The sequence below is a fragment of the Anabas testudineus genome, chromosome 13 (genome assembly GCF_900324465.2).
Source record: "Anabas testudineus chromosome 13, fAnaTes1.2, whole genome shotgun sequence".
In the NCBI taxonomy this organism is placed as follows: Eukaryota; Metazoa; Chordata; class Actinopteri; order Anabantiformes; family Anabantidae; genus Anabas; species Anabas testudineus.
In genome coordinates this window covers 5268525-5290729 of record NC_046622.1, presented here as the reverse complement: position 1 = coordinate 5290729, position 22205 = coordinate 5268525, and the positions used below count along the sequence as shown (strand labels likewise).

The following is a 22205-nucleotide window of genomic DNA, read 5'->3' as shown; positions in this document are numbered from 1 at the left end:
AAAATGCTCCAACCACAAAGAACCTGTATGATGTGGAACAGATGGTAAACAGGCCATTATATAGCCTGTATATAGAGTCGTGGAAGTTGTCATAGCCATGGCATAAAAGTATTTTCACTTGAAAGAAGAGCACTAGATTTATAAGGATAGACACTTACATACAGTCAATAATGGATGCTGCATATTTTACAAGTGTTGCTAGAACTATGTCTGTGTTTTTGAGAATATGTTGATTTCCCACTGAAACATTTGGCACTGTCTAAAAAAGTCACCCTATAAATGAGTCAATAAATCATATTTAATCCATCAGTTTTAAGTCATTGGTAAGAGCTGAAGTTAAGAGTTGCAACATTGTGAAAACATTTCTTTTGTTGCTGTTTCTCACGACCTTCCACATTAATAAATATTAATGAGACTAACTTTTTAACATGTGATTAATTCTGCAGGTACTAATGTTAATAAAGTAATTAATAAATGTTAATGAGGTTATTTAAGCCAACGAGTCTGAAATAATGAAATGTAATGTAAATGTAAGTTTTCTAGAAGGTCAAATGGTCCAGTGCTGATGAATTAAAGAGAAAGATAAGTGTAGAAACGCCTAAAAACGCCTACATAGTTTGATGTTACAGGTTTTTAACGCTGCCATCATGGTTTGTTACAAGTGGGGTTTCTTAGTAATAACAAAAGAGTCGGCACTCAGACTTTTTTTCATTATACCCCTGTGAATGGTTGAACATCTTGCATAAAAAAAACTTTCATTATGCAAATAAAAAATGTTGCAACTAAGCTTTCATCTGAGTGAACTGACAGCTTCATGTACTCAGCAGGGTATTTGATGAGAATCTAGACAAGAACTAGGACTTCCTCTATGGATTGTTACAGTTTATTATTAGTTTACATTAGTATTATTGCAGTATGTTTAGTAAGGCAAAAATCGAAATTCCCCAACGGAGCAAATGTTGGTAGCTTAACCTTTTCTGTTATTTGTCACATTTACAGTTTTGTCTGTTACAGTGTCAAAGACATAACGCCAAGAAGTGCTGATGAATAATTAGCGGGCTTCAAAATCTTTTGCATGCATCAAAGGGGTTGTCTCCTTTGACAGTTTCACATAAAGAAATTAAGCTGAAGTGAGGAAGAAAAAGAAAGTGAAGGAAACATAGCGGGCTTGTTGCGAATGATCAAAAGATGTACATTTCAATCAGAAAGATCTAAGGCCTGATGTTGAAGTTTGAACTAACGGAGTAAAACTGTGACGGTGCGTAAAACTTGCTTCACACTTTAACACACACATACAAATACACAGTATAGTATATAATATAAAGCCTGTGTATTCAGGATGAAATGTGCAGGTGAGAACTAATAAAAGTAATATGAATTAATTTGATTATTATTAATTGCTTTGATTAACTACAACTCAAACTTAACATCCAAGAGGCCTCCAGCACTCATGTTGTAGAGTCACATGGAATTTAATAAAAATTATGATGAAAGCTACAAAAAAAAAAATCAGGCCTAGAGTGGAAAGAGAAGCTGATATTATCGTCAGATGACCAACAGGTGCATAGGTAGTCAGACAATGCTCCCACCAGTAGCAGGGGTCAGGAGACAGAAACTTAGTGGATGATATATTCCTGTGATCAGCGTGTTTGAACACTGATCAGATTGAGTATTAGCCCAAAGGCTGAGCTGTATTGTTGAAGGGAGCAGAATTCGAATTCCCTGTGTGTGTGTGTGTGTGTGTGTGTGTGTGTGTGTGTGTGTGTGTGTGTGTGTGTGTGTGTGTGTGTGTGTGTGTGTGTGTGTGTGTGTGTGAGAGATACAAGAACATCTATGAAACAAAAGAAGTCGAGACAACAACAAATGGCCATGACTAACTTTCTACTAACACAGCACACGTACTTCACTACTGCTTAAACACATTTTATCACATTTGCAAACGTTCTGTTATCACTGTAACTGCTCTAGCATCTGACTGCTGGTAGTAAGTGTGCTTCCTTAAATGTGAAAGGTGGCTCAGGAGTTTCTGTTGATGAAGTGGTGAACACCTACTCCAGATGACTCATTGCAAAGCAGCGGAGGCTTTATGGGCACATTCAGACGAATCCAGTCAGATGCTGAGGACCAGGGTGGCTTCATAAAACACTGGCAGAATTAGTGCTACCCTCCAGAGAATTGTGTCTGACGATATGCCAGAGGAATTTATATTAATATTGTATAAGTGGACGTTTGATCCAAAATGAGATCATAACATAGGTTAACAGGAGTGTGACGTTATTAGCACTGGGGGATCAGGAGGGTGATCAGAGATGATCTCACTGATAGCTGAGGAATATTTCTATTCACACAACTGTCTACTATACTTAAAGCACCATACATTTAGTCAGTTCTGGACTGATACATTCTCATGATGCAGACTTTTCAAATCAATCTGCACTTGAGGTGAGCACTTGTAATTTTATATGAGGAAGAAAACCACAATTAAAGAAGTGTTCTAATTCAGAGAGTGAAGTAGAGCACTGTTCTCATCACATTACTCACGCAAATTTTATTCCGTTTGTGTTTATTTGCCTCATCAGATAATGTACAAAGTAAATAGACGCATGCCAGCGACGAATGTACCGACCGTGTAGCGCTTGTGTGTGTTGGCGAACACAGTTATTATGTCTCTCTACTGATGTATGCAATTGTGCTGCCAGTAAAACTTACATTCTGTCCAAAAACAGAATTAAATATGAAGCTGAATGAGCAATAAAACACGTTCTTGCTCAATTTGTATTAGCTAAAAAGCTAATTTTGCTTTTTATGCGTCCATGCTGGAGACATTGTGGCAGTTTTTCAGGTCGCCCATCCGTATCTCAGGAACATCTTCAGGGGATTTCTTTATTATTTGGCACCAACGTCTACTTGGAATTGAACTGATGAGATTTTTGTGGTCAAAGGACAAAAGTCAAGGTCACTGTGATCTCACATCTGTCCCATCAAATGCCAGTAGGGGATTTCATTACAGCTGGTGGTAGTTTTAGTTTCCTGTCATTTCGGTGGTTTGAAAACATTTGACTAAAATGTAACACGATGAGAATGATCCTGTTTTTAACTGTATCTAGTCTGAGCGCTGTGTGTTCGTGAGTGATAGGTCATGTAGACTATGTACTGAAGAGTATGTAACCAATTTAAAACACCTTCCTGTTGTGAGCAGTAATATGTTAATTAGAAGCTCTTCCACTAATTGCTGTGCCAACACTTGGGACTATCTGCTACTCTTTGTTCACAGATTGATTTTGAATTTGTCACTATTGCTATCCGCTTGGTGGAAATAAAAGCTGTTGACACATTCCAGGTTAGGCGCAGTGGTAGCTTTTGTCTAAACAGGTGCAATGATTCATTTCTCCTTTCCTTCTCTCTGTGGTGATTCTGCATGGAGGCTCTCCTACTGTGACTGTTTAATTAGTCACCAATGTCTGTGTCAGTGTTTCAGCGCCGGGCGGCTCGACTCCCTCTGTGACAAACTGTTGCCAAAGAAACATATCCACCGCGAGCTCAGATCCACTGATGCCGAGGGGTGGCTCAAAGAGTTCAGGGGGTGATTGAATTGTTTACAGCTCTGCTCTCTTTTTTAGTTTTCTGTTGGGAAATATAGCATCATTTACGTCTGCTTTGCTTTTCCTTTGACATAAATCTGAAGTGACTAACGCTACACAGTAGCTCCTTGCCTCCAAATGACACTGCGAATATCAAAAGGATTGATCAAAGACTTTATTAGCTACACATCTCTGAACTAACACCATGCTAAGATTTCTTTATGCTATACAGTATATTTACGGCATTTGATATTTCCAGGATCTGTTTGTTCTATATTTTGTTGTATTATGTTTGTTTTTTGTTTTTTTTTGCTGACATGTTTTTTCTTGAGTCCACTAAAACTCCGGAGATTATTGTAGCTCAGTTTATGCCCACTGGCAGATTGTATCGTCACAGAACCCCAAATTTACAGTTGATGCACAGCCAATATTTAGATGATGAAACACATACTCACTGCACTGATTGGAGAGGTTTAAATTGACTTTTTTTTTCTTTTGCTCCCACTTAAGGCAGAATTGCTCATTTGAGAGTTGACTTGAATAAATGAGCTTTGAAACTGTAATCTAATACAAATCTGACACAGATTAAGTCACTAATCTAGAAATTTGTAGCATCAGCGATGCAAAGAGCCAGATTCTCTGTAGCTCAACGCTTAAAGAGAACGTCACAGCACAAATTTAAGCAGTTGTGACTTCCACCTCTACTTTAGATTTGCTGACTCCAGTGCCACCCAGAGGTCTTAATGCAGCTCCAACTCTGTCACACTTTGATTATACCTCTCTACCCTTGACAGTCCTCTTCGATCAAGAGTGTGGTGTTTATGCACCGTCTCCTTTGAAGAGTTATTTCTCTGCTCGGATCTGAATATCCCTCTAAATACACCTCCCACCCTGTTCTTCACTGTCTCTTCCCTCCATCTCCTGCTCTTTGTTTAGCCGTCACGTCAACCTTAATTGTGAAAAGCGATCATGCCTGATCATCAAGGCACCGCCAAGTGCCTCCATGTCACAGTTCTGAAAGAAAAAAATAAAAAGGATCCAACTGAAAACTCAGTAAACTCCTAAATCAGTGATCTTGTTAACATCATTAATCTTCAATTGTCATCTCACTTTTCTCCCTGCTTTCTTTCCTCCCTTTGTCTCTTTCTTTTTCTCTTGCAGGTCTACATCCCCTGCAGAACAGCTATTGTCCTGGCCAACGAGGAGATAGATTACTGTTATTAGAGGATGATTGTCTCCACAGAGACCAGGATCGAGAATGGATTCCAACCTCAAACTGAGTGTTAACAATCACCTTCATCTTAAAGTGTCAACCTTGCACACCACCTAAACCCACTTTTTGTGTTTGAGTCTTTTTCTAAATGGGGGGGTGGCAAAGCACTGTGAGCTTCGGTGCTTTCAAACACCATCTGCGACCTTAGATGCTGTGTAACCCCATTTACTACAGATTGGTCCATTTGGGAAGCATCCAACATAACCAGCAGCTAGATGCTAAAACTCAAAACCCTGCAGAGTCCATCCACCACTAGCCAGGAGCCATTTATAGGCTCTGTTGAATTTGGCGTGTCATTTCAAACACATGACTGGCGACTGTGGCAGAGAGAAGCAATACAGCAAGCATTTATTCATTTATTCAAACACGATGAAAGCTCAGAGAAATAAGAATATGTTAGAATATTATGTGTATCAGTACAGTTTAGTTTGCTTAGTGTGTCTAATTGTTTGTGTATTTAAATACATATAATATTATATTGTTAAAGACACAGAGACTTAACAATATTGTCCAGCACTTGAAAATCAAAGCGTCCAGGTATTTAATTACCAGTGATCCGTCTTTGTTCACTTGCATTGTAGGTCAATGTACGTATACAAATATTGTAATTTGCACAAATTAATTTGAATTATTATATTTTCTGTGGGTATCTAAAACAGATGTGTTGTAATGTTTGCATTTATGCAGCCACAGGGTGCATTCATGTGTTTATTTATGGCCCAGTTGTTACGCCAGCAATTTGCAGCTAAAGCAAAGTGATAAAATCGTCTAATTTGGATTGTTCACAGCATGTTGTATAATACACAAGTGACATTTTAGCTGAATAATACAGTTTTAAACGTAGCATATAGTAATGCATAGTTTTCTCCTTCAGTTAATCACAAAGTAGTTTATATTGTGGATTCCACTAAACTCTTCGAGCGGCAAAATTCAATAAAAATAAACTGAAGATGATCAACATATCATTTTGTGTGGGCGAAGACGGTTTTACAGGTATGACTCACACACTTGACTACTTTAAGATTCTATGATTTATGTATCTTCCATCTAGTGTGCTCATTACTGTATGTGCTTTAGCATTCCCCTGGGATTAGCCCAGAAAAAAAACACAGAAACAGCCTAAATTCACACACATAAAGCGTGCCTCTTCCAATTAGATCTGACTTTGGTGACTTTTATCTCAACACACTCAAAGATTGAGCATCTCAAAGAACAGTAGCAGTGCTTACTCCATGTTATCCATAGCTGTTATCTGAGAAGGTTATTGATAGGTGACTACTATAGATGGTGTTTCTGTAACTACTGAACTCACACACTCAAAAATGTCATAATAATAGACTTTCATGTGACGGGTTTCATCTTTTGAGGTTACGTTTTGCAAGAGATTGTGATAATTCATCTATTTCCAGCCTTATGTTCTCTTGGTTTCCATCTTCTCTCTAAAAGTCCCTTGTTGCAATATAAATTGATGTCTTTTGGACAATTTTCAGCATTCTCTGCACATTTTATCAAAGCAATACTGTTATAAGTAAAACAAGAGCTGATTTTGGGCATTCCTGATAAAAGCTAATGCCTTGATTTACTGCCATGGATGCTGCTTTTCTGTGATCCACACCTACTGCATTAGTGTAGATTCTCTGTCATTTAAGCCGTGTATTGTAACATATGGCAGGTTTTGATCTGCCTCCCCTGCAGCTGAAGAAATCAGCATTCATATTCACGACCATCCTCGTGTGTTTAGCCAAAACTATCATGAACATGGCATTTATTTTTTTCGTGTAACACCAAAAAACATTCATAAAAATGACTTTCTCCACCTCTCCAAAAGCACTGAGAGGATCACTCTGCATAAATTTTAAGCAACAAGGCTGTGAGAAAGAAGTGGAGTGTTTAATCATCCCTCATCTGACCCAATGTCATTGTCATTTTGCCACTGCCAAAATGAATTGTCTGCATTTGTTCTCTAAAGTAAAACTGATGTCTGATACACAGTAACTATTGCTGCAAATTTCTTTCATTACTACTAATGATAATAAATCAGTGTCTGCCGAGCCACAAGAAAAACGTAGATGAACTGGGTGTGCAGTCTGACTACTGATTCTGCCGGTGCCGTTTCAGCATCCTGCATAGTGTATTGCGATGGTACTTGATAGAAAAACTGTCCCCTCAGAATTAATCAAAATATGATTTTAGGATGGCATTCTGAGTCATTACATGTCAGCTTTATGCATCTGAGTCCCACCATATGTCTGCTTGTAACCAACAAGAAGCAGTTGTACTCGCATGCATCTATTTTCTGACTGTGACTGTGAGGAATGTTAGAGGGTATAATGGATGCTTGACCATATATTCGATAGTTCTTACAAGAGAGAGTTCACAAAGAGTGCAATGTTGCATCAGAAATTAAAGAAAATTACTGATCTAATAAAAATGTTAAATTAAAGTTATTTGTATGACAATGGTGCACAGACACTGGACCAGACTTCCATAAGGAAAGACCCCAAATCTTCAAATCAAAGGAAGCTATCTACTTTGCACTCTACACTCCAAAACACAACGTTTCATTTTCCATTCGGTGAGGGGAACTGTGAAATATTTTTACAGCACTGTACAGTGCAATTGCCTCAATAATTCCCACAACATGATGTAAGGAGGATGAAAGGCAACTCATCAGACCATAATTCTTAAATTTCCATTTCCTAGGCATCCGCACTTTGTGCTACTTTCACCAGATTATGTGTCTTTGTGTGCTGGCATCGATACAAGCAGCTTCTTAATAGCAGTTACACCATACAAAGCTGTTTGGGAAGATCACAATGTAGCTTTTGTCGCGGCAGTTTCACAAAGATGCTGATTCAATTTGGTGGTAATTTTTGAGGCTGTTTTTTTTTTTTTTTTTAGTGTTCAGAAGGGAAGGTTGTTGTCTCTTTTTTTTTTCCCCCCTCCCTCTTTCTCTCTGTTGAATTTATTCTTCTGGTTCACGTTCTGCACATATTCATTAACTAGCCCTTGGGTGTCTGTGGGACTCATGCAGGTGTATGTTTTAAAGCCGCGTGACATGTCTCATTCAACTTGTCAAGTATTTAATAAAGGCAAATGGCAAAAATAAATCATCCCCAACTCCCCAAAACCCTCTGGCCTTTTCCAAAAATGGCCCTCAGTATTCATGTGCTACCACCGGGGATAACCTGTACAATAAGATGATGTCCAATCCAATTACCATGCAAATTTGTTCACACAGTGGACTAAATGACAGAAATGTCTTACAGCATAATGCAATACCACTGCAAACGGCTTAAGAACTTACCTGAGTTAAATCAACACCTTTCTGAAACAGTTGCAGCACAAAGTGCAAGCATCACAGTGTGAGATGTTAGTGCATGGCTATTTCACCGAACTGTGCAGGCCTTCATGTTGTTGGGTGCAACCCCTGCAGGCATGAATGTCATGAAATATGCACAACATATATGCTGTGTTGCACATAGAATATTTTATTAGTAATTCTCAATGCAGCAGAGTGTATTTTGTGTTGGAACGGTTTGTCTTTTTGTTCTTTCTTTATGGGCTCACAAGGATTTATAATGCCTGGCGGGAAGCTCCTGGAGAATCCAATATTGTCATAGTGAGAATTGGGGGTATGACATGCACAAAGAGGATGTTTTCTGTGTGACCCATGAGACTGCACAAGACCAGGTAGGGATTTTACAATGCACGCTGCTGCTGCTGCTGCTGCTGCAATGCAAAATGCCTGCGATTGTGTTCTTTTCTGTTATTTCAGCTTTCCTGATACTGAAAATGCTTGCTTTGCCCAATACAAACACTTCAAAAATTAGGAATGTAAAGATAATTACAATAATTAGTGAAATGTTTGTTTAACCAAGGGCCATTTTATCTCTTTCCCCAGTAAGAAAACAAGCAGTGAGTAATTTCTGGGGGGCAAAAACAGAGAGGACTACTTATTGTTAACATTTAAAGTCTAGAGTGAAGTAATAAGATCTGAATGGCAAATAATGTGTTGATATAATGGGTCTACATTGTGCATGGACTTCAAACCTCGGGATAAAGATTTGACTATATGAGCATAAATTTGAAGAGTTAAACTTTCTTCAACCCCTGCTGAACTAATTTCCTGCACTGTTAGAGCCACAATGCACTATTAATGGCAGGAGCTATTATAGTGTTTTTTTTATTTTTTTGCTTCTCATTATTAATCTATACTTTTAGCACGTCCTGTACTATGAATAGTAAAGTCTGGCTTAGAACATAACACTGCTTGCTGCTTCTCTCCTGGGTATGTGGAGCAGTCAAGAGAAGTACATGTGCTCTTCGTTGTTATTTCTGAAGAGAGATAGCCTGTGGTTTTCAGGAACAATCAGCTCCTGCAGGTTTGAATGCCTGGGGCACAGTATGGAACCTGATCTTAGCCTGGCTAGCTGTATTTTTCTAGGATGGTACGACACTGTCCACCATGACTCCATAACTAAAGCCTTTCTGAACAATAGCGTTATATTACAACAACAAATAAAGGGCTGTAGATTTTTCCAAATATCAGTATACATTACAGCCATTAAAGCTGCACCACACAGAGGATAAAAGGAAAAAAAAATAAAATAAAAAAATAAGGCAGAACAAATACAAAGCTGATATTTAACATTCAAATATAACCTAATACAATATAGACAAACATGACTTTAAGTTTAGTTTGTATTCTACATAAATAAATATAAGTAAAGTTTTTATTTTATCGAGAAAGTTAAACAAGCTGAATAAATGTAATAGTAATACATGAAGGTGACTTTTTTTCTCTTATCATAGACTCCTTATGCTATAAGCAAAATAAAATGTGAGCAAACTGTCTCTAAAGTTATGGAGCTTGAAGGTGAAATTAGGACTCTTGGTACAAATTTCCCTAAACTGTGGAAATATTTCTTCAATGTGAGCATCAAAGTCTTGACAGCTTGGGATCCTTGACCTCCTGGGTCAAATTAATTTGAATTTTCACTTTTAATGTAATTTACCCGATCATAAAGATCATTGACGCCTGAGTCAGACGGTCTTAGTGCAGCACTCTGGTATCAACAGGGGAGATGGGAAGATTAGTGTGCATGGCGGGACTGTTGTCAGGCCCAATAGAGAGCAGAGTGTACTGTTACTCTTTTAGTCATTACACTCACTTATTCTTCTTTATGGAGAACACTGACAGCATGTGGTTCCACTGCAGATCTTTGGGGCCCAAAGTGCCACTTGTTTTCTATTGTACAATGTAATTAACTGCATTCTCTTGGTATCGCTTGGCTATTCAATCCTCATTAAACAGCTTGAATGAAAACTATCAGTACTCAAGCTCCTGAGAACCAGATCTGGAAACAACTGGCCTATAATAAGAGCTGCGCTACCACAGAATGCACCGGTGCTCGTTTCTGAAAGCGGTTCAATGAGTTCATGAGGTGGGAAACAATCCACTAGAAATGTGCACTTATTCTACATAAGGAGAAAACGCAGCAATATCTTGTAAGTGTGTGCAAGTATTTCTTATGAAGTACTTTCTTCTCCATGTCCCACAGGATCTGCATTAGTTTAAAATCACCTCCGAGCACTGACTTCCATTTATCAAGGCTATCCACAATTGGCCCACAGGACGTGCAGAAGTCAACTATAAATCTAGAAATGTCAGATAAGTCAGCATATACAGCACTTCTCTTACCAATTATGTCTGTGTGCGCTTTGATACTTGCAGTAGTTGCAGTCAAAGCAAAGACAGAATTTCAACCACCTCTGCAGCTGGTTTCAACAGGGCCTACTGATCTGATTGGGAGGAATCTCTCCAACCTCGGCTGGATGGAGGTCACTCATGACTCCTTTGTGCATGCTAGGCAATGTGTGCTGACTATTGAAACCCCTTTAGGTTGATAATCCTCGAACCTGATGTAGATCTTGGGCCTATACATCAAGAAGCCAAGTGAAATAAGAGGATCACGACATTGTACAACTGCTGCATAGCAGGAAGCTCAGAGGATGGAGTGTAACAGCTTTGTGTCTCTCACTGAGACTATTGTAACTTCACAAGCAACAAAACATAATGATTCTGTGTTGATGTGCATGTGTGTGCAACGATGAAAGGATGGAGGAGCACCAAGGAAAGATGTCCACACATGCATAATGATACAGGGGCAAATTTAAAACCCTACTAAAGGGCGCGATGCTGTGTCTGATCACCATCCAGGATGTGTCAAACAGAGCCACAGGAGGAGCTGGACGAGCATTTGCTTGTAGAGATCGCCCTCTGCTGTTGTAAATGTAGATTAATAATCGGGTGGAGCCACACAGGGACAGCTGGGCGGACTGTCCGTGTGTGGGCAGCCACTTCGTACACGTGTGTCTCTGTTTGACTTTGTGAGACATGAAAACATTTCATGCGTCTTTTGTGTGAAGTTGACAGGAGTCGCGCAAACGGCGGCAGAATCTTAAGTGACTGACTTCCTCATAAGCAAGGTAAGACTTTAAAAGTGACATAGCTGGACTTCTTTCTGTGAAGTTAAAGTTGTTTCTGAAGTAATGTTACAATTAAAGCTGTTTGTGAGAAGGAGGAAAGAGCTGTGTCGTGCGTATCCTGCAGGACTCTACGAGGAAGCAGTTGCACATGGCCTGGAAAAAAGGAAAGGGGGCTATCCGGCTGATGCAATAAAACCTGAGGGCATCAGGGAGCAGCTGCTGTAGCTTTTCTCTCCCATTCAGCACTCTTTAAAGTGTGACGCAAAAATCTTCTCTAATGAAGTTAGGTGTAATAGTTTAGCGCGGATGTTCCCAGTTTTAAAGGACGGAGCTGTGCGCCTCGGAGGACGCGTTGCCTTTTATAGCGCCACAGAGTTCCAGGCGTGTTATTTTCACCAGTGGGCTGGGTGGACTCATATGAACTCACATTGTAATTATTTAAAGTTTTATGTGACTTGAAAATAACTCTGAAATAACGTTTGACTAGAAGTCAACATGTTTGTCGGGGTAACTGAATATCTCTAAGTTTGGCCACACTTTCGTCTCCCTGTTTTTTTATTTTTTATGTTTTTTTTTTTTATGATAGGCCAATACTGAAGACATCAAAACTACTTAACACATAACCTGTGGGATCATATCGTGAGCATAAAACTGCTAAGTGTAGAATATGCTTGATGTTTACAGCTGATTCCTCAACGTAGCCACTTTTGCGCACTCTTGGCATGTTTTCATGCTTTTCCAGCAGTTTTGGAAGTTTCACATATGCTGAGCGCTCGTTGGACACTTTTCCCTCCCTCTTTGGTCCAACTCACCCTGAAGTGTCTCGACCGGGCTTATGTCCGGTAATTATGAAGATCAGATCATCTGATGCAATGCTTAGTCAAAAACCCTTACAGAGCCTGGATGTGTGTTTTGGGTCCTGCTGAAAATTGGCCCAGATGGGGTGGTATGTTGGTGCTGTTGAGGTAACCATGATGGTTGTACTATTTTACCTTATGTGTTGCCAGCAAAGCACCTTCATCACAATGGGAACCACACTGCTGAAAAGATGGTTTTAAATCACAAAGACTGTGATTTAGAAGCTAAAATCCCAAATTTGGGTCCATCAGACTAAAAAACATGTTTCCACTGGTCTGATGAGAAGAGAAGAGAATAGCTTAGGCCATTTTGGCCAAGAACAAATCCCTCGGTAAGAGTGGGCAGTTCCAATCAGACTATACTGTCCCACCCTCTACTGATACCTGAATCAAGTGCATTCAGTCAATCAGAAGCTGGAAGATACCAATTCACTTTGTCTTCCCACACCTTCTCTAAGATGGTGTCTTCCAGCTCTGACACACCGAGCCCACCTCACTGGGTAGGCAGGGATAGTTAGAAAAACAGACACAGGGCAGCAGACCCCTGCCTCGTGGTTTCTTTGCAGAAATACAACAACCTTAAAGGTCAGCTTCACGCAGCCTCCTTCAGTCCCTTGTTGTAGAGATGTTTTTACGCTTTTATCCAAAGCGACAAACAAGTGAGGTACAAGGCAAAGGCAGTGTAACATGGAGGGCAGCAATCTTACCACTACACTGCTGATTAATCTGAGCTAGTTTGCAATTTCGGCCCCTTGTACGTGATGAGCGTATCCTCTGCAGCACAGAGATCCGCTGTGGTCTTCACGAGAGCCAGTTTCATCACAGTGTTTGATGGTGATTGTCACGTTTTCAGTGTAACTGTCAAACATAACTTATTTAGAGGAACCTGAATCGAACTTTGTTTCACACTCTGAAACTGTATTAACAGGTGAAGCTGAAATGTTCATTCACTTATGACTTAAATTGGATATTTAATTAGATTTTTGTCTAAGTTCTTGTGCAGCATGCTTTAGAAATAGTTTGACTAATTGTCTAGAGCACCACCTGCGGTGTCTCATTTTTAATCACTGTGCAGTGACCATGATAAAACGCTACAGATCTGTAATGATCAGTGTTTATTTAGTGCTCCATGTTTCACATTGGAAATAAACAACAATTATGTCCCTTATTTGGTAAAATGTTTAGTTTTATGGTCTGTAGGACAGTTAATTTACAAAAAAAAAAGAGAAATTACAGGCTTTTGACACGTTAGCTAATTAGGCATGAAAGTGTATTTAAAACGTATGCAAATGATTTCAAACAAACATTAAAGCTTTTTAAATATGCAGAATGACCACCTGCCAAACAAATGTGTATTTATTAGTTATTTTATTTATGTGGAGGAAATATTGGCACAATGCCAGCCTGTGGAGAGTTTGTCAGACTGAGGTCCTGTAAATCGCGGTCACCTTAACACGCACATTTAATTATATGTGAAGATGTAGTTTGAGAGGCGAAAAGTGCTTTTGGGATGAAAGGTATAGTGTAGAGGCTTTATTGGGTGTCATCCTGACATCTGCTACTTACTCTAAAGTCACAGAGAACAAATCACGAGGAAGGTACACAATGTAAACACTGAATCAGTGAGACGCCTGCAAGGTCATGTCAGCGAGCTCTAACAGGACTGTTTTCGACACTGCTCCTGGCTTTAAGCCAGGGTGTCAACATCACATAATCTACAGCACGTCGTGGGCGATACTATTATTGGCTGTGTATTGCCTGACCGTCTGTGTTTGTTTGTGTGCAGCGCTGTAGATTAAACATACAGAATAACCGTTCAAATACATTTTTAGTGTCAAATTTAGCATCTTTAAATGTGGATTTCTTCTCGCCACCCACTGCAGCCTTATACGCAGACGATACCCAAATCCTGACACGAAAAGATGCAAAACACACTTATTGTTCTACAAAATGTATTTGCTATGTTACGTTATGTGAAAGCTGAAACATGTAGAGTAAGAAACTTCTTCCACTTTGAGGCTTCTTCACTGTGAAGCTGTGAAAATGTCGACCACCTCCGGAAAACATTGGAAGCCGTTGTTCAGGCCTGGTTAACCTGAGAGGTGTCACTAAGGGCCAAATTTCCTGGAAAGTAAAGTTTGATTAACTTGTTGTCTGTTTTATGATCGTTCATTTGAAGGCACTTTGTTTGTTTGTTCACCAGTTACATCACAAGGGCAGATGGACTCTCTTTGTAGAGCCACTGAATATGCTTCACATGCCAAGTGGCAGCTCTGTAGGATTTGCATTGGCTTTTAAATTCAGAATGGGAAAATGGCTATTTATGATAAGTCAGCAGGGTTTCTCAACCTCATGTTTGTTGCATGCTGAAAACTTGAATGCAATGTAACATGTTTGTTCCTATTTTTTTAATCTAGCAAGTTTAAGGTGAGTGACTTCTGGTTTCCTCGTTTAAAGAATGTTAGTGCCCACGTAAATGATCAGGGAGCAGAACAAGTATTTTGCCTAGAGCCAAGAAGAGAAGAGCATGTGACTGAACGTTATTCCAAACTCACCCAGCGTGCCAGGGTGTGATTTGAAGGTTGCGAGTTCAGTGATTGGCTGAGAGGAGGGCAGGTCCTTTCCCTGCCCATCCTGCTTTTTTTAGCTAACATCATGTGGACAGTACAGTATGTGTGATTCCACCACAGAACCACTGGCTACGCTTCTGCCTGTGCTGCAGTGTCAGGAAAAACTCTCAATTATGCAACGTATTTGCACAATTGCAATTGCAATGAAAAATCAGAAACACCTCTTATTATAATGTACCTCAGTAGGACTTCACCTCCCACTGACCTCAATAATAAACAGTAGAAAAACCCCATCGTTATATTCACAAAGCACATCATAAACATAGTCTCATTTGAGTGCAACTGTTATTACAATGCCAGATAAAGTCTAAAGCATTTCTGCTGTAAAAGCATCCAAAAGTACAACGGGGACTTATTTTCCTCACTGTATTGTATTCATGTCTTAATTAATCTGCTGGAGTCAGTTGTTTATGAATGTGGAGGCATACTGATGTTGTCATATCTGCTCTTAGACCCCAAACCATGTCATGTGTCACTGTTCTTGACACCTGAATGGTTTGCACCCTAAGAGGTGTGTGTATCACATGTCAACCCACAACTTGTAAAAGCAGCTTTCCCCAGCTCTGTTTGTCTGAGTGTAGATTAGTGCACAGCTGCACTCTGTGAGAAAGTGGTTGAGTGGAGGTTCACAAACTGAAAGAAGAGTTACTGAGTATCCGCAAGGATAGAAGAACTTGCTTTGTATTGTGAAAGTGAGTACTTGCTTATATAATTGGACAGATCTACAGCAGATCTGTCTTTGCTACTCTGTTATAGAATAGGCTTTGGAAATTGGATCGTTGACAATTATGCCCTGCACAGTATGTACTAATATATCAGAATGTAGTTTTACTAATAATAATAATAATAATGTGTGTGTGTGTGTGTGTCCTGATGTGGAGTTATTAAGCTGCTAAACTGCTTGTTGTGTAGTCTGTGGCTTATGTTGACGTCGAGATACTTCATGATCATTGACCAACATGATTGAAGTCACATTTTCTCTTTTTAAGTAACAGTTTCTCAAGTTAAGTAACAGAAATAATGGAATAAAAAAAAAGTTGAACAGAACAGGAACAGCACAATAGTTGATTGTTCCGTTTACACATCCAGTGATCCCAGTGATCTGTCATTTCTGTATTGTTATGTCATCAGGTAAATTCTCTTCTGTAGAGCTTCAGTCCACAGTTCCAGCCAGGATGATTCTGGCAACGTTAAAAGGCGTCGGGAAGCAGCTCCTGCGGGTGAAAGTTGTGGACTCGAAGGAATCCCACTTGTCTCGGTGCCTCAACACGTTTGACCTAGTGGCCCTGGGTGTCGGCAGTACGCTGGGCGCTGGCGTCTACGTGCTGGCGGGTGCTGTAGCCCGAGACAGCTCTGGACCTGGCATCGTCCTCTCCTTCCTCATTGCTGCCCTGGCTTCTGTCCTCGCTGGTCTGTGCTATGCTGAGTTTGGCGCCCGTGTCCCCCAGACTGGCTCGGCTTACCTCTATAGCTATGTCACCGTCGGAGAACTGTGGGCCTTTATCACAGGCTGGAATCTCATCCTCTCTTATGTTATTGGTGAGACACTTACAGAAAGGAAGGGAAGGAGTTGGCTCCCACACCAGATATAGTTCAGTTTACATAAACATTTTTCTCAACTCAGGTAATTCAAGTGTGGCCAGAGCATGGAGCGCTACGTTTGATGAGCTGATTGGAAAGCACATCGAGGAATTCTGCAAACGGCACATGACTATGAATGCCCCGGGTGTCCTGGCAGAATATCCAGACCTATTTGCTGTTTTCATCATAATCACTCTGACAGGTCAGGAACAACTTATACCTGTCTTGGGGTTTTCTTTTGTTATTTTTGCTTTTTACATCATGATGTCTTTACTGTTTGCAGGACTTCTTGCTTTTGGAGTCAAGGAATCAGCCTTGGTAAATAAAGTATTTACCTGTGTCAATGTATTAGTGCTGCTGTTTGTCATCATTGCTGGTTTCGTCAAAGGAAGCCTAAAAAACTGGAAAGTAAGCCCTGAAGAAATCTTCAATGCCAACAGAAACATGAGCCTCAAGTGGGTGAAATAAAGAGCAAATACCAATACTGTTTTACTTAATCATATGTTTGTTTTTTATATTTTTCAGTAAACAGACATTTTCTTCTTCTGCTTCCAGTGTATCAAATTCTTTAGTGTCAGCTGAAAGTCTTGGTGAAGGTGGATTCATGCCATTTGGCTTTTCTGGGGTCCTCTCTGGTGCTGCCACCTGTTTTTATGCCTTTGTAGGGTTTGACTGCATTGCCACTACAGGTGGGTGGAAAGGAATTTAGTTAATAATCCGCACACGTGCCGCGTCCTCTGACATCTCAACTTGTGTTTCTTCCCCAGGAGAAGAAGTGAAGAATCCTCAAAGGGCCATTCCTATTGGGATAGTGGCCTCACTCCTTATCTGTTTTGTGGCGTACTTTGGCGTGTCCGCTGCCCTCACTATGATGATGCCTTATTACATGCTAGACAAGAACAGCCCTCTGCCGGTGGCCTTTAAGTATGTGGGCTGGGAGGGAGCCACTTATGCAGTAGCTATTGGCTCTTTATGTGCCTTGTCGACCAGGTAAGAGGCTCTTTTGCTGCCTCTCAGCATGAGAAGTCACAGAGGACTTGTAATTGTTCTGCATGCTTTTAGATATGAATAATCCATGTCTAGTACACTGATTATAGAAGTTTAGTATATTCTCTACTGTTTTCTTTCTGAGGTCTGTCAGGCTGATGTTATTTAGCTCACATAAAGCTGCACTGTGGCAATTTCTTAGTAATTTTTTTAAAGATTTGTTTAAATTATTCCCACACATCACTTAATGCGCTTGTAGCTGCATAGGAGTGAATCTCTGATATTATTTTTTATAAGTCTCTGCCTTCTCCTCATTCCTTCCTGTTTGCTTTAGCCTTCTTGGCTCCATGTTTCCGCTCCCACGGATTATCTTTGCTATGGCTCGTGATGGACTGCTCTTCTCATTTCTGGCCCGTGTCAGCTCCAGAAAGACGCCCATCATCTCCACCTTGGTGGCAGGCGTTATGTCAGGTATGCAGCTGAAATGAAGCCAAATGCAACAGCGCCCCCCTGTGGAAGGAAGGTGGTGGCCCAATCACGGAGGTGTAAATAAATGGAGCAGCTATAGTTTATAGCTATACAGTAGTATGACTTAATTAAATACAATATATGCATTATTTTGTGACCACTGTGCTTTGGGCATTATAACTGTTTGGATCGGTTATTTTTCTGACATTGTGTATTTCATCCTGCAGCTGTAATGGCTTTCCTGTTTGACTTGAAGGACCTGGTTGACCTCATGTCCATTGGGACTTTGCTGGCCTATACACTGGTGGCTGCCTGTGTACTGGTCCTCAGGTAGTCTGCCTCTCTTAGCCTATGTATCCACCCTGAAGGTGACATGCCACTTGAGAGCTACCAGGCTTATTTGAATCATATTTATACATCTTCAGACAGAGAAGGAAACCCCAAGTCCAATCAGAGACAATTTAGTTTATTTTCAACATGTGTGCAGTTGTTTCAGTTTTTATTTGATACCAGGTGATTGATCTCATCTGCCTCTGATATCAAAGTCTTCAAAAACATGAGAATGAGTCACGCATAGAGAAAAGTCACTGAGAGTAATATCATCAAAATCATTTTTGGAAGCTCCTATCTTATTTGAAGCCACTGAGCTTCAGTCTTAAAAGGTGTCAGCCCAAAATATATGCCCCGATTAATTGTGTCATTTATTCTATTAAATCATGTAACAGTAGATCATCATAATAATTTGTAGGATATTTATTAGAAAGAACGACCTGTTATTCTGTATTAATGTAAGGGATGCCTTTTTGAGGGCTGCAGTGTCTGTGTCTGGTTTCACTGTCTGTTTTACTGCCTGAAGGTACCAGCCTGAGCAGCCCAGTGTAGCCTATGAGATGGCCAGCACCCAGGATGAAGCCGAACTTGCTGATAACGAGGGGAGCATCGACATATTACCACAGCCAGACGATCGCCTCACCATCAAAAATCTCCTTTTCCCTTTGAACACGGAGCCGTCCAGTCTGACAGGGTTTGCTGTCAAAACGTGCACCGGTATACTTGGTGAGTCACAAGCCCACAGAATGGATGAAAGTGCCAGAATAACTCACCATAAAAAGCATAAAAGCATATAATGCATATAATGTTGTCATCTTCTCTCACGTTTTTCAGGTGTTTTGGTGTGTGTCTTCAGTGTTGTAGCTGTTCAAGGGGGACTGGCCCCCTGGTCAGTGTCTGCCCTCTGTATTATCTTGGTGGTCTGTCTGATTCTCACCTTTATTGTGTGCAGACAGCCACAGAGCAAGGAGAAGCTTGCCTTTAAGGTAAAGTGTATTCTTTCACCATAGAGTTTAAAGCAACCTGTTCTTTGCTATTGTCTCAGTGTAGTAAATAGTTTACAGAGCAAACAAGCAAAGAAATAGGGAAGAGTTGCTCTTCAAGCTACATTATAATGTGTGTGTGTGTGCAAGTTGATTACAGACAATTTTCAAAGTACGCAATATGTTTTTAAATTAAGTAGTAGTAGCTGTCTGGAAAATACACTGCCCTTCCAAAAAGACACGCACTCGTAATATTTTGTTGGACCACCTTTAGCTTTGATTATGACATGCATTCACCATTGCATCGTTTCAACAAGCTTCTGCAATGTCAGATCATTTATTTCCATACAGAGTTGCATTCATTTTTAGCCATTTTTTTAACTTAACTTAACCAACTGCAGCAACCCCAGATCATAGCACTACCCCCACAGGCTTGTACGGTAGACACTAGGCATGATGGGTGCATCACTTCACCCGGCTCTCTTCTTACCCTGATCACTCTGGAACAGGGTGAATCTGGACTCATCAGACCACATGACCTCCTTCCATCGTTCCAGAGTCCAACCTTTAAGCTCCCCAGCAAACTGAAGTCTTTCTTCCAATTAGTCTTACTGACAAGTGGTTTTCTTAAGGCTGCACAGCTGTTTAGTCCCACATTTCTACCTCGGAGATGATGGTTCCCAACTATCCTTCCAGTTTTTAATAATGCGTTGGACAGTTCTTAACCCAGCTTTAGTAGTTTCATCAACCTCCTTAGATGTTTTCTTTGCTTGATTCATGCCAATAATCTGACCCTTCTGGAACAGAGCAAAACCAACCATTAGCGTTAAGGGTCTGTGTTATCTGTCACCTAAGATGCGAGATTGTAATGTCATGTCATTACACTCTCCTTGTAGGTCCCTTTTCTGCCCTTCATCCCAGTCATTAGTATGTTCATCAATGTGTACCTGATGATGCAACTCAGCAGAGGAACCTGGGTGCGCTTCGCTGTCTGGATGGTCTTAGGTACTTTTAATTTTTAGACAACAATGTCACATATCACCTCGTCTGCACTGAACAATATGTTGTGACCGGGAATTGTGAGTGCTTTTATGTTTCTGTCCCATTTTTAGGTTTCGTCATCTACTTTGGCTATGGCATACGCAACAGTTCAGAGGCCAAGTCGGACACCTGCATGCCAACCCGCACAACACAAGATAAATTCATGACCCCAGAGAAGGAAGCCTTCCTACGCAACACGCAAACGATCACCGGAGACAATGATGAAGATTTCTGAGGAGGCAGGAGGTTCACTAATCTACTCTGGCTCTAATTTGCATATCAGATATTATTTAGCAACCAAGGGCAAAGCAGGATTTTAAAGTATTGCAAAATTCAAAAGAAGGCACCTATAGTACACGTGCAATATGTACATATAAAATGTACAAATGTGATATGCAAACATCTCACAAATGTGAACTTAATTTAATATTTGAATTAAGTTTTTACTGCCCTTCTACAGTTAATCTGCTCAACATTTAACATGTTGGCTGTTTACAGAAAAGACTGAATTCTAAAAGCTGTTTAATGAATAATCTTTTCTTTTGGCAAATGTACATTTATGTACATACAGATGATGTCCTACTAAATGTTTGTCCCAACATTAATAAGCACAGGGCAGGTGTCCAGATCCTGTGAAAGATTATTTTTTTAATTAGCATCCTTGTATTTCAGGTTTTAAACATTGACTGTTGTGTAGTACCTTTTGTGATCTGTATGTTTGCCTCAAAGGTACATCTTTTTGTTCAGAAGTGAACAGAAAGTGCATGAACAATATACAGTAGCTGAGCAAAACACAGTATGATGTTATAAATTATCCGTACAGTACTTTGTGATGTGAAACGTTTACTTCTTGCTGATCGAGGACTCTTTGAACACATTTATTAGAAATCAAACACGCCAGTAAAAAAAAAAACTAGAGATAGATAAGTAGTAAAAAATCTGCTAATGTGAACTGATTTAATCAGATTCTTGAGAGGATGTATTTTAAGTGCCTATTTCCCAAATGAATGTTACATGTTACATCTCTGTAACAAGCTAGGAATGTGAAATATCTATTTTTTATTGTCTGTATATAATGTACGCTTTTAATTTTGAAAAGTATATGATGTATTTATACTTTATAAAACAATATTCACCATTTTCACTTTTTAGTATCTCATCTGAATGGGAGGAAGTGCAGTTAGTCGTGCAGTGGTCATACTGAACACCTGTGGTTTCCATAGTATGTGACTAAGTTTTTGATTTACTGATTTTTCTTACTGTACATTCTGAAATGTACCACACCAGCAGGATCTCGTGCAGTAATAGATCCGTAATGATCTAAAGTGTTTGGTCTGTGCAGATTTACAGCACAGCTCAATGCATTTTGAGGTGCACAGCTGTTCAAAAGTCCAGGGTCACATCGAAACGTAGGCCTGTTCCAACAGCATATTGTTTCCTAATGAAAGGTTTTCAATTAAAAAGGTTACATGGTCATTCAAAAACCCTTTTGCAATTATGTTTGCATACCTCAAAACATATGTTTTCATGGAAAACAAGATCATTTCTAAGTGACCCCAAACTTATGAACGGTAGCGCGTGTGTGTGTGTGTGGACATGAAGTGAGGTAAAAAGTCTCTTTCAAGTCCCTTTAAAATGAAATCAACAATTACTGTTTTTGTCATTTATGTTCATTAAGAGAATTTCTTATATAAACTGTTACCAGAAGCCAAATAATATTTCATCGCCTTTTGTTGTTGATGCCATAGTTATGTTAGACATTTGGGCCTAAAACATTCTAGTTAAACCACCAAAAACATCTGCATGCTGCACTTCAGTGTAAGTTTGATAGGACGGTAAGTTAACACGTTCTCAGCGATGAGCATGTGTCGTCTGGATGTTGGTTACTGCTCCTGCTGTAAATAAATAATGATCAAAGTTGAAGCCACAGACATTGTCTTTGATTTCTCTGAGGAATTAGGGACCTACTTCTTAATAATGTA

At 39.9% G+C, this 22205-nt stretch overlaps 2 protein-coding genes across 5 annotated transcripts in view; both read left to right on the top strand.

The window, feature by feature from the left end:
- gbe1b (glucan (1,4-alpha-), branching enzyme 1b) overlaps window positions 1-6845 on the top strand; it is a 67773-nt gene extending 60928 nt beyond the window's left edge. The window contains exon 16 of the mRNA XM_026367645.1: window positions 4743-6845. Coding sequence (XP_026223430.1) covers window positions 4743-4805 — 63 coding nt within the window. The 3' untranslated portion in view covers window positions 4806-6845. The remainder of the gene's footprint in view (window positions 1-4742) is intronic.
- Window positions 6846-11185: 4340 nt separating this feature from the next.
- LOC113164557 (high affinity cationic amino acid transporter 1-like) lies at window positions 11186-22146 on the top strand. 4 transcript variants are annotated; one of them, XM_026363926.1, is made up of 12 exons: window positions 11186-11346; window positions 15983-16372; window positions 16458-16616; window positions 16698-16869; window positions 16970-17103; window positions 17182-17404; window positions 17736-17872; window positions 18097-18199; window positions 18726-18925; window positions 19034-19185; window positions 20079-20187; window positions 20295-22146. In XM_026363926.1, the coding sequence occupies exons 2-12, from the start codon at window positions 16009-16011 to the stop codon at window positions 20456-20458; spliced, it is 1917 nt and encodes a 638-aa protein (XP_026219711.1). In that variant the 5' UTR covers window positions 11186-11346; window positions 15983-16008; the 3' UTR covers window positions 20459-22146. The 4 variants fall into 4 exon arrangements, with proteins under 4 accessions (XP_026219711.1, XP_026219697.1, XP_026219719.1 ...); XM_026363912.1 differs by having other exon boundaries at window positions 15965-16372; XM_026363934.1 differs by lacking the exon at window positions 11186-11346 and adding an exon at window positions 13402-15525.
- The last annotated feature ends 59 nt before the right edge of the window (window positions 22147-22205 follow it).

Excerpts from the sequence above, each read along its gene's own strand:
- LOC113164557 (XM_026363926.1), top strand. The coding sequence starts at position 16,009 with ATGATTCTGGCAACGTTAAAAGGCGTCGGGAAGCAGCTCCTGCGGGTG. Across the intron at positions 18,926-19,033 it reads AACGTGCACCGGTATACTTG|GTGTTTTGGTGTGTGTCTTC; the intron begins GTGAGTCACAAG and ends CACGTTTTTCAG. Across the intron at positions 19,186-20,078 it reads AGGAGAAGCTTGCCTTTAAG|GTCCCTTTTCTGCCCTTCAT; the intron begins GTAAAGTGTATT and ends CTCTCCTTGTAG.